Source organism: Muscardinus avellanarius (assembly GCF_963383645.1).
Source record: "Muscardinus avellanarius genome assembly, chromosome: 13".
Taxonomy (NCBI): Eukaryota; Metazoa; Chordata; class Mammalia; order Rodentia; family Gliridae; genus Muscardinus; species Muscardinus avellanarius.
The window spans coordinates 87,732,275-87,748,625 of NC_137799.1; the positions used below are offsets into that span (position 1 = coordinate 87,732,275).

General features: G+C 49.4%; 1 protein-coding gene across 5 annotated transcripts in view; it reads right to left on the minus strand.

The window, feature by feature from the left end:
• LOC308272683 (transducin-like enhancer protein 1) overlaps positions 1 to 15,481 on the minus strand; it is a gene marked incomplete at both ends in the record, with an annotated part of 97,242 nt that extends 81,761 nt beyond the window's left edge. For all 5 annotated transcript variants that reach the window (XM_080709587.1, XM_080709585.1, XM_080709586.1 and 2 more), the window contains 4 exons: positions 12,996 to 13,040; positions 13,156 to 13,219; positions 14,656 to 14,756; positions 15,458 to 15,481. In XM_080709587.1, the coding sequence (XP_080565713.1) occupies positions 12,996 to 13,040; positions 13,156 to 13,219; positions 14,656 to 14,756; positions 15,458 to 15,481 (234 nt within the window). The remainder of the gene's footprint in view (positions 1 to 12,995; positions 13,041 to 13,155; positions 13,220 to 14,655; positions 14,757 to 15,457) is intronic.
• Between the last annotated feature and the right edge of the window lie 870 nt (positions 15,482 to 16,351).

Consider the following 16,351-nt stretch of genomic DNA (forward strand, 5'->3'; position numbering starts at 1 on the left):
CCCTGTTTCCAAATAAGAATATAAAATAGGTCTGGGAGTGTAGCCCGGAGGTAGAAGGGCTTCCGGGAACCCCAGTACCACCAAAAAAAAACAAAAACAAGAAACAAAAAACAAAAAACCTCTCTGTTGTTCATCTCGTCCCTTAGACCGTCAAACTCAAGGTAACTTTATTCTCCCTCGTACCCACATTAATTCCTTCAAACTGTCGTCTTCCACAGACAAGTCCCTTTGCTATTGGCCCAAGTGAGGCATTCTCATTCTTCTAGAAGCTGCCTACGGCGGCTGGATAGCTTTTATATCTTTTCCATTTTTTTTCTTTCGAGCCTACAGATAAATGCTTAGGATTTTCAGAAGGAAACCAGTACGAATTTACAACTATGGGAAGAAATCTGAAAAGTGAGCTGATTCAGGAGAGGAGAGAAGGTGGGCTTGGGAAGAGGACGGGTGTGGACGGGGCGAGGCTGGAGCTTAGGCGGAGTGAGGATGACTACCGGAGCGGGTAAGGGCAGGCGCCACGCAAGGACCAATGGAGCTGCTCCACGGAGGGAAGGACCCCGGCGGGGTAGAGGCTGCTGCTATTCCCTAACCCTACTTGCCTGTTTTCTTTTAAAGGGGAAAATAATATCTACAGAAAGGGGATTTGGGAGGGTTGATGCGGAGCTCCAGCAAAACAGTTTCTGGAAGCTCCAGGGATGGGGATTGTGACTACTCATTCTGGTGCCCTCCTCTCCCCCCAAAAGCCTATTCGACAATAGTAAAATAAGCTAACTTCTTTTTTTTTTAAAGGGGAAACTAAACCCAGGGATCTTCTACCTCTGAGCTACACCCCTAACCCTCTTTTTCATTTTTTTATTCTGAAACAGGGTCTTGCTAACTTGCTGAGGCTGGCCTCGAACCTGCGATCCTCCTGACTCAGCCTCCCAAGTACCAGAATTATAGGCATGTGCCACCATGTGGGGCATAAACTGACACACACAAGGCTGGCCAAGACAGCTCTGAGAATGGAGCAGGCACCGGAGCTGCAGGCTGCGTGGGGGCAGGATGCCCTCCCTCCATCCTGGTGGCCATCCTTTCATTTCTCCATCCCAGACCAGGATGCAAGATCAACATTAAGACCCCCCCCTTCCTGAACCCAGAGCGACCTTTTTATTTTCACTCACTAATCCATAGAAGCCTTTCAAATGGCACAAATAAAGGCAGCCGCGTTTTGTTCTCAAAATCAATTTTCCCCCCAGACATCAACTAGATGTTCCCCGCACGGAGAAAGAACAGCCCTTCCCTTCTAATTCAAAAATCCATACTGCCATTGCCCTTGCAAACTGCTAAACAAGCAGTATCGGCAAGTCACTCGTGTTCTGTAATGTATTTACTGCGAATCCCCACGGCTCGCCTCCTGCTGTGCTTTCCTATTGTGTCTGGGCGTGTCAATACACTGGCTGGTCACCGTGCTGTACTTATGCGTACGGGTGCTCAAGGCACCAAGAGGCACTGGGAAGGAACAAAGGGCCTTGGAGGGACCCGCTCTGCATGGGGGGGGGGGGGGGCGGGCCTCAAGGACAGGCTGCCTTCTTGCACTTCACACCGCTGCACCTCCCACAGCTGGACGCACCAGGATGGCCTCTGCACACAGGGTTCGAAGTCAAGGCTCCTGTGGCGAAATCGTTCCCCAGGTTATGGCGCCGCCTGCCCCAAGAAAACACACTGGTGGACCCTGAGAGGGGCATCCCGATTCAAGGAAGGCAGGCAGACGGAGGGCGTGGTAAAGAGTCTGGCTCTTCTGCTCCGCACAAGTCCACGGGACACTCGAGAAAGAGCACCATTTCCCCAGCGACAGTAGACAGACAGTGGAGCACCTCCTATGCCATGCAGAAACACAGGGGCAGGTCTAGCAGGAAGACAGCCTGGAAAGCCTCCTTCACAGCAAATCTGAGGCCAGAAGCTGAAGAAAGGCCTGCTCCTCTAACAAGCACCTCCCGAGTCTCCGGATTACTTCTTCCTCTTAAGATATGTAATATGCAGGTATCATAAAATGCTCATTTATAGGCTCCAGGCATAATACAAGTGGGTGTTAAGACAGGTGTTCACTGTGCATTTTCTCTTCTGTTTGAAATTTTTCATAATAAAATGTGGGGGGGGGGGTACTTCAAAGCAAATAACCAGCGGTCTAATCGCCATGTGATTAAGAGAGCTGGTGACGAAATCAGGTTTGATGCCTTGAGATAAGCTCGTGATGCCATTTATCCACAGCCCTGCCGGCGCTGCGGTCACCCTTCGGCCATGAGGACGGTCCCAGGACAGGAACGCAGCACATGCTCGGTCCCACCAAGACTTTTGTTTTTCTTGTTTTAAGTCCAAACCCAAAATGCATCACTGCAATTAAACTCATGAGGAAACCTCCATGACTGAGGCCAGCCTCAACACGTCAAGAAGCCTCGGTGAAAGTCAGGCGTGGTGGCGCACGCCCGAGGCCAGTGTGCGCTACCTTAGCAAGACTCACTTCAAAACGTAACGCAGGGAGAGAGGGGCTGGAGCTCACTGGCAGAGGTCCCTGGATTCGATCACCAGTGTCACACACACAAAAACCAGCAGCAGCAGCCACCTCCGCGAAGCTGGTGCAAGGGCAGAAAGCTGGAATTCCAGCCACCAGGAGCCCGAGGCAGGAAGATGGCGAGTTCAAGGCTAGCCTGGGCACTCAAAAAGGCCAGGGGTGTAACTTGGAAGTAGAGTGTCCCTGGGTTCAATATCCAGTACCACAAAAAAAAAAAAGAGAGAAAAAGAAAAAAGCCTCAGCAAATATTGTGATGATGAACATAGCAAGAAGTGGTTAAATAAAATCTTTTTTTTTTTTAATTTGGTACTGGGATTTTTTTTTAGAACAAGTTCTCCCCTAAATTGCTGAAATTGGCCTTGAAGCTGCAATCCTCTTGTCGTAAATTCCCAAATACTGGGCATAGAGGTGTGTGACACCATATCTGACCAGGTTTATATCAGTACTGTTATTATTTTCTTTTTTAGGTCTGGGGATGGAACCCAGGGGCATTCCATCTCCGAGCTGCACCCCTACCCTATTTTTTTTTTTTTGAAACAGGGTCTCACTGAGTTGTGGAGGGCCTCACTAAGTAGCTGAGGCTGTCTGCGAACCACGATCCTCCTGTCTCAGCCTCCCAAATGCTGGGATTACAAGCGTGGGCCACCACGCCCGGCTTATATTGGTATTCTTAATTCAAGTTTTCAATCTGCACTTGTTGCTGGCTCCTGAGATGTGTACCAGCAATGCAACAAGCATTTTTTTTTCCAAAAGTAGCTTTCACCTAGTTCCTAATGTGCAGGGCCCAAAAGCAGTTCCAACTACCCCAAACACAGAGTAAACACACTGCATGCCAGGCACCCACGCCGTGTAACTTTACAAGGGGAGACATACATCTCAAATGCAAGCTCTGACCACACTCAACCTGGCTGGTATATTAACAGAGGCCCATGAGAAAACCTGTGGTGGAATATAGCTCAACGTGCTGGCGCACCCACAGGGGCCTGGGCTCAGGAGGGGAGCACCCACAGAGGCCTGGGCTCAGGAGGGGCACACCCACGGGGGCCTGGGCTCAGGAGGGGAGCACCCACGGGGGCCTGGGCTCAGGAGGGGAGCACCCACGGGGGCCTGGGCTCAGGAGGGGAGCACCCACGGGGGCCTGGGCTCAGGAGGGGAGCACCCAGGGGGGCCTGGGCTCAGGAGGGGCACACCCACGGGGGCCTGGGCTCAGGAGGGGCACACCCACAGGGGCCTGGTCTCAGGAGGGGCGCACCCACAGGGGCCTGGGCTCAGGAGGGACGCACCCACAGGGCCTGGGCTCAGGAGGGGCGCACCCACAGGGCCTGGGCTCAGAAGGGGCGCACCCACAGGGGCCTGGGCTCTGAAGGGGCGCACCCACAGGGCCTGGGCTCAGGAGGGGTGCAATGAAATTTTCTTTGAAGGAAGCTAAGGCAGCAGGTGGCCTCGGGTAAAAAGGAAGGCCCCGTTTTTGTTTGTAATATTGGGGATTGAACCTAGGGGCATTCTACCTTGAAGCTACACTCCAAGCCCTACTTTTTATTCTTTATTTTGAAAAGGTCTCACTAAGTCGTTGAGAGCCTCGCTAAGTAGCTGAGGCTGGCCATGAACTTGTGATCCTCCTGTCTCAGCCTCCCAAGTACCGGGATTACAAGCTTGAGCCACCAAGCCTGGCTGGCCCTGACTTTTCATAAGGAATCAGGATTAACAGGACCATAGGAAAGAGGAAAAGATGGGGCCAAGTAAGAAAGAACGGAGGGAAAAAGTCCTCAGGGACAGACACAGAAGGCTGGGAGGAGCAGGCGGAGTGAGAAATGGAGACCGCAGGGAGAAACCGATGTGTGCTGCAGCCGCTGTCTTGAATGTGCTCCCCTCCCGGGGCTGGAGTGCAAGCTATGGACAGTGGTCTGAGGGAGTGGGTGTACCCCAAGGGACAAGCCAAAGGAGTGCACTGAGATTTGAGCACTTTACCCTCTCCATTTAAAATGTCCATCCAGCCGGGCGTGGTGGCGCACGCTTGTAATCCCCGCGCTTGGGAGGCAGAGACAGGAGGATCACACGGGTTCGAAGCCAGCCTCAGCTACTTAGTGAGGCTCTCAGCAACTTAGTGAGACCCTGTTTCCAAATAAAATATAAAAACGGTCTGGGAGTATAGCCCGGAGGTAGAAAGCCTCTGGGTTCCACCCCCAGAACCACCAAATAAATAAATAAATAAATAAATAAATAAATAAATAAATAAAATGTCCATCCATTATACATGTATATAGTATATTAATACAGCTGTATATGTATATAAGTTGCAGCAAGTAAAAAAAACAACTCCAGTGGTTTGTGCTCACACTTTTTACTGATAGGCTACCCAAAGTACCGCACACTAAGAACCTAGCCAGATATGGAATAATGATGTAATATCAAGACCAGTCTAACAGTGCACAGACAGCAGCATTAACCTTTGTCTGACTTGGCATGCAACAAGTTCAAAGGCACCTACATTCTCAAAGACTAACTCCACCTCACCTAAAACATAATGACCCCACCGAATCTTTTTCTATGCTGGGAATTAGTACAGGGATACTCTGCAAGTTGTATGTATATACACTATGCTTTCTTGCGTACCCACTGGTACACGTCCACCATGTAACAGTTTTTCTATAAGGTAGATATAAAAATTACTTCAGCTGATACAATCTTCAAAATTTGTTCACCCAGTTTTTCCCTTAAAATCAAGTGCCCAGTACCCCCACCCTCCTTCTGCGAACAGATTTTGTGATAAAAAACTGACAAAGTAGGGCTGAGGGTGTATCTCAGTGGTAGAGAACTAGCGTAGCAAGCCCCAGGCTCTGGGTTCACAAGCTCCAGAAAGGCAAAAAGTAAAAAATAGTAAGAATTGTTTTTATACCTAATGAGAGCTTGCAGAAGTAAGAACAATTATGTTCACCGTTACAATTCTATATTGCTTCAAAACAGGTAAACAGAGTAAAGCAATAACTATTAAAAAAGAAATATTATATTGGATATGGGGGCATGGACATAAAATCCCAGCACTTCAGGAGGCCAAAGCAAGAGACTGGCTCAAAATAAATGATAAAGGGTTAAGGCTGGCACATGCCTGTGATCCTAGTACCTGGGAAGCTGAGACAGGAAAACCACAGGTTGGAGGCCAGCCTCAGAAACTTAAGTGAGATTCACCAACTTAGACCCTGTTTCCAAATAAAAAACAAAATAGGGCTAGAGGCATTGCTCAGAGATAGAATGACTCTGGATTCAATCCCCAGCACACACACACACACACACACACACACACACACACACACACACACACACACACACAGTTGAGGATATAGCGGATATAGCTCAGTGGCAGAGGGCTTACCTAACATATGCAGGGCCCTGCTTTTATTTTTTATTTTATTTATTTATTTATTTTTTGGTGGTACTGGGGGGTGGAACCTAAAGGCTTTCTACCTCTGGGCTATACCCCCAGCCCTATTTTATACTTTATTTGGAAACAGGGTCTCACTAAGTTGCCGAGAGCCTCACTAAGTAGCTGAAGCTGGCTTCGAACCTGTGCGATCCTCCTGTCTCAGCCTCCCAAGCGCGGGGATTACAAGCGTGCGCCACCACGCCCGGCAAGGGCCCTGCATTTAATCCCCAGCCAGCACAGGAGTGGGGGATACAAATGTTGAATAATAAAAATATGTCATTTTGCTAAGTCACACATTATTTGATAAAGCAATGTATTAACATTTCAAAAACATAGTAACTGGCTAGTTTACAAACTAAGCAATTGTGAAAACACACTTTTCAAACAATTTTAGAAACATTTTTAAGTCAAGTAAATGGTAATACATGAACATCATCATTGATGTTAAAATTTGGGTATAAATTTATTTAATTCTTTAGGTCGAACCCGAAAATTTTTCAGAAAATCTCACACGTGCACACATGTACGTACACACAGACTCCGCTTAAAACATCAAGGTGGAGCCAGGAATGGTGGCACATGCTTGTAATCCTAGTAACTGTGAGGCTGAGGAGAGGGTCGCAGGGTTAAGGCCAGCCTCAGCAAGTAGCGAGACTCTCGTTATCTAACAAAACCCCTCTCAAAATAAAAATAAAATAGGGCTGAGGGTGTGGTGTAGAGTTAGAATACCCCTGGGCTCAATACCCAGTGTCATCAAAAAAAAAAAAAAAGGAAAGGAAGGGAAGGTGAAGGACTATTACTAAGCCAAGCATAACCAAGCACACCTATAATCCCAGCTACTCAAGAGGAACACAAGTTCAAGGCCAGCCTTAGCAACATAAGCAAGATCCTTTCTCAAAATGACAAACAAAAATAAGGCAGGTGTGGTAGCCCACCTGATTCCAGTACTTGGGAGACAAAGACCGGAGGATCCAGCCTCAGCAACTTAGTGAAATCCTCTTTCAAAATTTGAGGGGGTCCTGGGGGTGTAGCTCAGAGGTAGAACACCTCTGAGTTCAATTCTCAGTACCAAATAAATAATAAAAACAGGGCTGGAGATGTCATTCAGAGTTAAAACACTCCTGGGTTCAATCCCCAGGAAAGCAGAAACATAGTTGTGTATTTATTAAATCTTGAGTTTTCTGTAGGCTCCTTACCCCAGGGCAGGCCCAACATCGGCCAGCCATCAGCCAACTACTGAAGAGCTTAGGGAGAGGACTGTTAAGTAGCGAAAAATCAGGCCTGCTTATTGATAAGTAAAGGAAAAAAACAGGGGCTTTTTAAAGCTAGGCTTTAAAAACACTGGGCTATTTATATTTATCTCTTTGGACTTATGCTTGTGAAGACCAGGCCTAGCTAATGAAAATAAAGTTGGAGACCACTCCAATCCTGATGACAGCTGCCTTCTTTGAGTTACAAGGCACCTAACACCTAGTGGAGCCTAATTCTAAGTGCTCCTACTCCAGCTACTGAGTTTTGATTTAAGGGAAAGAAAACCTCAGGGCCGGGGTGCAGCTCCCCCACCAGAGCAGGCACTGGCATGGTCAAGGGGCCACAGGTTCCATCCCCAGCACCACCAAATTAAAAAAAAAAAAAAAAAAAAACCCTCAAATTGAGAAACTACAGACAAAAAAGACAAAACACAGGTGGTGTAGCCAGGCATGGTGGCACACGCTTGTAATTCCAGTATTTGGGAGGCTGAGACAGGAGGACCCAGGTGTGACGCCAGTCTCAACCACTTAGGCCCCTCGCAACGTAGTGAGACCCTGTTTCCAAATAAGAAATAAAATCAAGCTGGGGGTTTAGCTCAAAGGTAGAATCCCTCTGGGTTCAATCCCTAGTGCCACCAAAAAAAAAAAAAAAAAAAAAAAAAAAAAGGTAGTGTGGTAGCAGTGGTAGCATACACCTATAATCCAATCCCAGGTATTCAGGAGGCTGAGACAGGAGAATTTCAAGTTTAAGACCAGCCTGAGCAACTTATACAGACCCTGTCTCAAAATAAAATAAAATAAAGGCCAATGATCTGGCTCAGAGGTAGACCACTCCTAGGTTCAACCCCAACATGGAAAAAAAAGGAAGAAAGGTAAAACTTCACACCTAAGAAATTAACCTTCAGGGGAATTATTTAACCTAAATATTTCTTTTAAAATGTCCAAAGGATGGATATGGTAGTACACACTTGTAATCTCAGTATTTAGAAGGCTGAGCGAGGCCACTCCACAACTTAGGCCCTCCACAACTTACTGAGACCCTGTTTCAAAATAAACAAATAGCTGAGCAGGCATGGTGGCGCACGCTTGTAATCCCAGCGATTGGAAGGCTGAGACAGGAGGATCGCGCAGGTTCATAGCCAGCCTCAGCTTCTTAGTGAGGCTCTCTGCAACTTAGTGAGACCCTGTTTCCAAATAAAATATAAAAGAGGTCTGGAAGTATAGCCCGGAGGTAGAAAGCCCCTGGGTTCCACCCCCAGTACCATCAAAAACATAAATAAATAAAAAATAAATAAACAAATAAATAAAATAGGACTGAGGGGTAGCTCAGAGGTAGAATACCCCTGGGTTCAATGTGTGCGCGCCCACACATACCAAGGGAAGGAACAATTTAATTTTCTAAAAGAAATTTTAAAGCACACATCAAAACTGTGAACGCAGTTTAACTCCAAAATATATATGGTCTGAGACACTATACTGTTCTCACTGAACATCACATGGGGCTCAGACACATTAACTTTTTTCTACTTACCAATCCCAAACATTTCTGCATTCATTCCAGAGGTAGTCCTAAACTTATTTTCCAGTTCCTCACACCCTGGCAGGTGCTTGCCCGCCCACCCACCCTCCTGAAGGCAGGCACCCAAGGGAGTGCTCCAACTCATGCCAGCTCTGGGTCTCCATCAGGATTCCGAACGTGTTGCTTCTGTTCTTGCAACTATAGGACAATACCAGCCAGTGGGCTATCACTTCCTACCTACCCATGACCTGTGACCCTCACAAATCTCAGGTCACAAAACCAGCACTGCTTATTTCCTTTTTCTCTTTCTTTTTCCCAGAACACGCCCCTGGCCTGGATGTTTCTCTTAAATGAAGCGGATGAACACAAAGCGCAAGACACACAAGTAGGTAGATGAGGATCGAGACACAGGCCCAAGAGCAATTCAGGGACGAGGCAGCCCTGGTAGCCTGGAGCCAGGCAGTCCTCATCTCAGCAGATGCTGGGCCTCAAGCAAACCCAGACAGACACTCATCACGACCCACGGCCACCCACCTACCCTGCAGGATGCCGGTGGAGGGCCCAGGAGACAGAGCATTCCTGAACACTGTAAAATCGAAGCCAGGAACGACAATTCATAGCCTCGCTTTATCAGCATGCAAAAATAAACACGAGTGAGATAAATAAGTTATATATGCATTTACAATACATCCCCTTCCCAAAAATGTCAAATGAGGCAATACGAGACCATAGGACAGACAATTTTTAAGGATCAGGCTACCACAGGCCCTGAGGCGCAGCCATGAAACTACTCACGCCAGCTGGCTGTTTGTCAATGTGCTCCAACACTGTCAGAACCGCCTCACCTTTTTGTGCCAAGTCTTTACCTCTCCTCCTTAGAAATAACCAGAACTCACCATCTACATGGACAGAGGTGAATTCAGGTAGGGCACTATAAAGAAGCCCTAGGCAGAGAAAATGTCTCAATGCTACAATGACTTAAGTAAGCCAGGCATGGTGGTGCACGCCTGTAATCCCAGTACTTGGGAGGCTGAGACAGGCCGATCGCAGGTTCAAGGACAGCCTCAACAAGTAGTGAGACTTTCATCAACCTAGCAAGATCATTTCAAAATAAAAATAAAATAGGACTGGGGGTGAAGACTGAAGGTAGAATGCCCCTGCGTTCAATTCTTCAGTCACACACACACAACCACACACACACACACACAAAATAAAAAAATAGCTGGGCATGGTGGCGCATATTTGTAATCGCAGTACTTGGGAGGCTGAGACAGGATGACTGCAGGTTCGTGGAGAGCCTCAACTACTGAGGATCTCTGCAACTTAGTGAGATCCCGTTTCAAAACAAAGAATAAAAATTAGGGCTAGGGATGAAGCTCAGAAGAGTGCCTGAGTTCAATCCCCAGTACCGCAAAAATGAATGAATGAATGAATGAATGAAAAGGGCTGGGGTGCAGTGTGGGGACAGAATGCCCCCAGGTCTTGGTAACCAGCACAAACAAGAGCAGAGGAAATAAGGTGAGACCTTATCTGGAAGTGTTGACTGCGCAAACATGGACTGGGGTGCCACACCAAGTAAGGAAACCACAATGATACCACTCTGGGTTTGGACACGCTTCCACTTTAAAACATCCAGACGCGAGAAGTTGGTAGGGAGACTTGACGCTGAATCTCTAAAACTCACTCATTCCGACAGTCCCCGCTGAACGGTGTGAAGGAAGAGCGGTCGTCAGAATTGAGATAAATCGTAACGGCATTAAAGCTCTCTCCACGGAAAGTTTCCCCATCACTGCAATTTTTTTTCTTTCGGTAACAAAGATGTTGTCAGAAATGACAATTTTTTGTGTCCCCTGATGATGCCTTGCTAGCATTTGGTTATAAGCCATAAAGCAGGAATAATTTCAGCCTGTCAGGAGTCTAGCTAATGCCCAGTTTCCCCCTAGAGAGAATTCCTGTCAAATCTAATGAGAACTCCAAAGGCCCTCTCTACAATATAATGAGCACTTAGGCCATGCTGGTGATCAGGCGGTAAAAAGCATCAATTTGAGCCTGGCTACACCCTGGGGGCCAGACGTCACCAGTTTTAATAAGAATTATGATTACTAGCTGTACCAAATGCCTCCTCAGAACTTATTATTAATGTGTGACAGTCAGAAGGATGTTTTTCAAATGTAAGACCACTTTAAACTGAATTACGGCGCTCCTCTGCACACCACTCTAGTTAAGGGTCTGTCACCATTTACAATATAAACTGAATTTCAGGGGTCTTAATACCCTACTATGAAGAACATGGTGCCTCTGAGCTTTTCACGTTTTTCAAATTACCGAGCCAATTATACACAGCATATTATCAAAGCATACGAGCCCGTGGACGTGCTATATACGTATATTCACAAATGCCCACCACAGAACAGAAGCTCAGTGGAAAACCGCTTTCACACCATGGGGCTCCTGACCCCCTCTGGCCTTCTCCCTTTGTCCTGCATGGTAAAGGTCGCCCTGCCAGGCAACCTACGGGCACCCAGGAGAATGACACCCCTCTTTAGCTCCCCCAGTACACACAGCACAAGCATACAACATCACGCTGAGGTGGTGTTCCCTTGGAAAAGACTCTATGAGGTTATCAAATCCTTCCAGTTTATGGGTTTAAGAAAATAAAAGTCTTCTCTCACTCTTCCAGAATACTGTTTCTCAAAAAAAAAAAAAAAAAAATGCCCTTCAGGGTAACTTAAAAATGTAGAAAGGTTAGAACTCCTAGGCCAAGCTCACTCACATAATTAATTTCTACGACCACCACGGACATCTGCCGTGGACCTTCTAGTCCATTTACTATCTTTCAACAAGTTACAATTGCCTCAATAAGGCACTAGCCATTGAAACACACAAAAACAAAGGCACAAACCCAATACAAACTAGGCCGCTAACTTTGCAAATCAAGAGTAGAATCGGTACTTTTTAAAAGGCCCAATTATATGACTAATGAGAGAGGCCCTGAACGAAGCCATCTCTTTCCAAACACGTATCTGAGGACAGATCTAATGTACATGCTAACTTAACATTAGGAAATCTATGATGAATTAAAAATCAAAGAGTGCAGAGGTACAAAAACAGAATTCAACTCTGAAACACACTTGCTTAATGAAAGTCTTTGAATATAAGGAAGATCTGAAGGCTGAACTAATCAATTTCTCCGCTGTGCCCCAGCCGGTCAGCCATGCTCTTTAATTTAATGAAACAAGGGTTTGAGATGAAATAGCACATATACATCAAGTAAGAATTGTATTGTTGCACTTTGAAATGTGTCCAACTGTGCAACTCCATCTGATGATAATTTTTTAAGAGGCAATCGATTTCTAAAAGACTTATTGTACCAGCGTCTTGATGAAAAAGTGAATGTCAGCATATCTCCAGCATACTTACACCCTGCCATTAATGCTTTCTTTGGCAGACAATGACTACTCAATCGAGGGTCCTTTGGGCTGAGCAATCATTTAGCTTTTCTTCTCTTATGAGGTCCTTAGTGCCTTGTTCCAGCTCAATACTCTTTTTATACAGCATTATAGTAGCCATAAGTGTGAATTTTATGGGAACCTGCAAACTCATAGTCATAGCTAAAGCTTTCCAGTCACTAATCTTTTCATGCTTTTAAAACCACCAGGACTGAAGCAACTCCCAACATATGCTGTAGCCATAAAAAGATGCTTTTTTTGTCCCCTTCGAACCTGCCTCAACTGAGAAAGTTTGCAAAAAGATGTTTGCTAATAATCCACAAATCTTGAGTGCCACTTTATACAACCCCAAACATAAAGGGTACTCTATAGTTAGCAGAGCTACAGTTAGTCCTACACTTTGTTCAATCTGACTGAAGAGACCCCTAACTACCCTACTGCCCCCACCCCGTGTCCACACTTCTTCCCAAACAGCACGAAACCATTCTGAACTTCAATAATTCTACCAGATACCCCAGATTTTTCAAGAGAATCAATCTATCCAAGACGAAAAGTAAACTCTTGAGTCTCAGTTCCTATCTGCCTATAACAGGCTAGCTCATATTTCCAAACCCCATCCACCTAGTCATTTAAACCCTAGGTCAAAAAGCAATTCTTCTGAATACTGCCACCAAGTCACAAGAAGAGAAACCAAGGAAGAGATATGGCAAACATCCATCCCCAGATCCCACAACTAAGGACAAAGCCAGTATTATAAAAGCATGTTAAGTGAGTGCTCATTTCAGCTTGAGATTTAACTAAAGCTTACCTGTTTATGCATTTCAATGTTTAATCCATATGACATTTCATAATACTGTAAAGAGAAAAAGAGAACCCAGCGTTTCATTAACACGCGTTTTTGGCAACGCTAAGAACACACTCACTAATATTTGCATGAAAAGGCTCGACATCCCATCTTTGATACCTACCATCACGTAGTGCCTCTGCATTTCTGTCTTTTCACTTGCCAGTTTCTCACATTCCAATTTAAGGCTAGGAAAACAAAACAGGCAACTTAATGTAAACATTATGTCACTCGTTTTTAACATCTGCCTCACTTATTTGCACTTCAAGTAAAAACAAAGAAAGATCAATTTGGAAAAGCCATAATCCATCTAGGTAAACACCCAAAAGCTTTGCCCTACACTGAACAGCGAAAAAGAATAAAGTTGAACACTGAAGGGTAGCCATTCGACTACCATTCTTTTTCTGTCTTGGTGCATACCTGGTCAGACGCCAAGAGTAGAAAATCTGTCAACACAGGTCCCTCCTCCTGATCATCTGTTCCCTACGTCCTTGCACCAAAGTTTGTGTCTCTAGACTGCACCAAAAGTTGGCCTTGGCACGCTCTTCGGTGTTCAGGCTAGGCTGTACCACCTCTGCCAATTTAGATGGTCTCGCCATTTGGAAACCTCAGCTGTAAAGATTTCTCCTATGGCTAGCCCCTTTCAAAACCTCTGGGCTTTAAATCCCTGCCAAAACATGTCAAGGAGCTGCTGCAGTGAAGTGGGCTGAATGAAGTTCTCCCTGCTGGCTAAGCAGAGTGAGTGCTAGCATCCCGGGGCTCTGGAGATGCTGCTATACAAGTCGACGAAAGGTCAGTGATCAGAAAGCCCTGGACAAAATCAGAAGATTCACACCCAAGCCACTCAGCCTTAGCTGTGCACGCTTCCTCAAGCAAGCCAAAAGTAAAAAGTAGTCACTGCAGCTATTTATTAGCTCCAATAAGCCAAAACCTCACAGAACTCAGGGCAAATGACTAACCTTTCTGGAAAACTCACTATGACCAGGGTACTTTACCAAAAGTTCCCTTTCTAAGTCCTTTGAAGGCAGGAATCAAAACGAGAAGAAACTTAACTGGCAGACATGCGATGCCACTCCCTTGCCCTGCCCCCAAACCACCCAGAACAAGACCAGAGCAGGTGTCCTTCCCCTGCTCACTCCCACCTCCTCCCAATCGTGAGTAAGGAAGGGCAGGCACAGCCAAGAGCATCCTGCCTCCCCTCCTGGACTTTGCCTCACACAACCCAATTTCTAGAATGACAAACAGTGATTTCAACATGGCCTTGCTTCCCTGAACCCGCACTCCAGGGCTGAGGCATCGATTGAACCAATGTTTCAGCTCAGCCTGCTGCAAAATAAATAAATGAAGTGCAAATATTGACGGTTCTCATGCAACTCCTAAACACACGAAAACGGACTCTCTGGAACAGCAGCAAACGGGCAAAAGGGAAACAATGGGAGGAGGAGGGGACGAGAGAGAAGAGGCGGCCCGGGAAGAGCCGGGAAAGGGGAACATGAATGACAGGTCTTAACTGCGACTCCACACGCCACCGCCTGGACGCAAGTACTAAGTACAGCCGCCGCCACCCAGCTGGGAGACCAGGGGCCAAGGGCCGCCCGGGCGACCTGCGCGGCCAGACACGCACCTGTGATACTGCGCCTGCAGGAACTGAAATTCCTCTTTAATCCGATCCAGGGACTCCGGGATAGTGAACTTGAAGGGCTGGCCTGCAGCCTGATGCGGCGTCTGGGGCCGGCCGGCGAGGGGCCACCACCGAGGGACGAGGATGCCGGCGGGTGAAGAGAACAGAAAGTCCGGGGAGGGAGAAACGGGTGGGACATAAACAAAAAATAAAAGTTAGAAGTGGTGGAAAAACGAGCCCCAAGCTCGAGTTTACGATTCACTTTGGAGAGTATGAACCTTCCCCACACCACCCCCACCCCCTTCTAAAGAGGCTTTAAAGCCGCTCCGGCCTCCGGGCGCCCGGCCCTGGCCCCGGGGCTGCCAGGACGGCCGAGGCCGCCGCGCCCCTCCCCCAGGGGTGATAATGACCCGGGGACCCGCGGAGGAAAACAACTCCGCCGGCCCCATTCCCAGAGTCGCCCGGCCACCTCCGGGCGCGCCGGAACGAGGGCGGCATTGACATGTAAATGGACGAAACGAGAAACAAAGGGGGGCCCCCTGCCCGCCGCGGGGGAGGGGGAGACGTGGCTGCGGAGGGGAGCCCCCTCCCCCGGCGCCCTCGTCCGCCCAGTCTAGACGTCAAGTAGGAGGGGGCCCGGAGCGGCGGGAGGGAAACTGAGTTTCAGCCGCTGCCTGCCCAGCCCCCCCACCCCCGATCTGGCGCCGCTAGGGCGGGGGTCTCGCCGGGCAGCAGGAGCCCCCCATCCTCTTCCCGCCCGGGAGCGGCACTGCCCGGCCCGCCGTGCCCCGGCCCCGCCGCTCACCGGGTGCCGGCTCTGCGGGAACATCGCTCCGGCGGCGGCCGCGGCTCGGTTCCCGGACAACTCGACGCTCCGCTCGATTTCCAACTTTAATCCCGCCGGGCGGCCGGGCCGGGCAGGGCGGGGGCCGCCCCGCGCGCGGCTTCCCTCCCGCGCCTCCGGGCCGGGGCCGGCGGGGTCTCGGGCCGCGCGGGGGCGAGGTCGCGCCGGAGCGGGGGCGCCCGGCCGGGACGGGATGACGCGGCGGGGAGCGCGGAGGGCGCGGCCGGCTCGGCTCGGCTGGCTCGCCCGCAGCGCCTCCTCCGCCCGCTACTGCGCGCGGGCGCCCGCCGCCCGCCGCTCCCCGCGCCCGGGGCGCATCAGGGCGCCGCGGACCCCGCCTGCGAGCGCCCGCTCCTCGGTCTTCTCTCTGCGCCCTCCCGGCGTCTCGCTCTCCGCCGAGGGCGCTCCAGCCCGCTGCAAAGTTCGCTCACGCCGCGGGCGACGACATCCACGAGCTGGCGGGGAGAAGAGCGGGAGTCGCCCGCCGCCGCCGCCGCCGCCTCCCTCCCTCCGGCCGGCAAACTCCGCGGGCGAGTCCGGAGTGGTCGGGGCGCGCGGCGGGACCGGGCTCGCTGGCCGCCGGACGCCGGAGGTCCCGCCCGGCCGAGCGGGGGTGGGGTGGCGCAGCCGGCCGCCTCGGGGACGCGGGGCACCGGGTACCCACCGCCGCCGCCGCTGCGCCTGCAGCCGCCGCCGCCCGCGCCTCTCGCGCCGGTTACATTAACACGCGGTTTCACACTCCCGAGCTAACCAGCGCCGGCCCCGCCCAGCCGCGCGCGGGCGGGGCGGCGAGCGCGGAGCCGGGGGCGGGGCCCGGGCGGGGCGGGGCGAGCGGGCCGCCTCAGCCAATAGGGT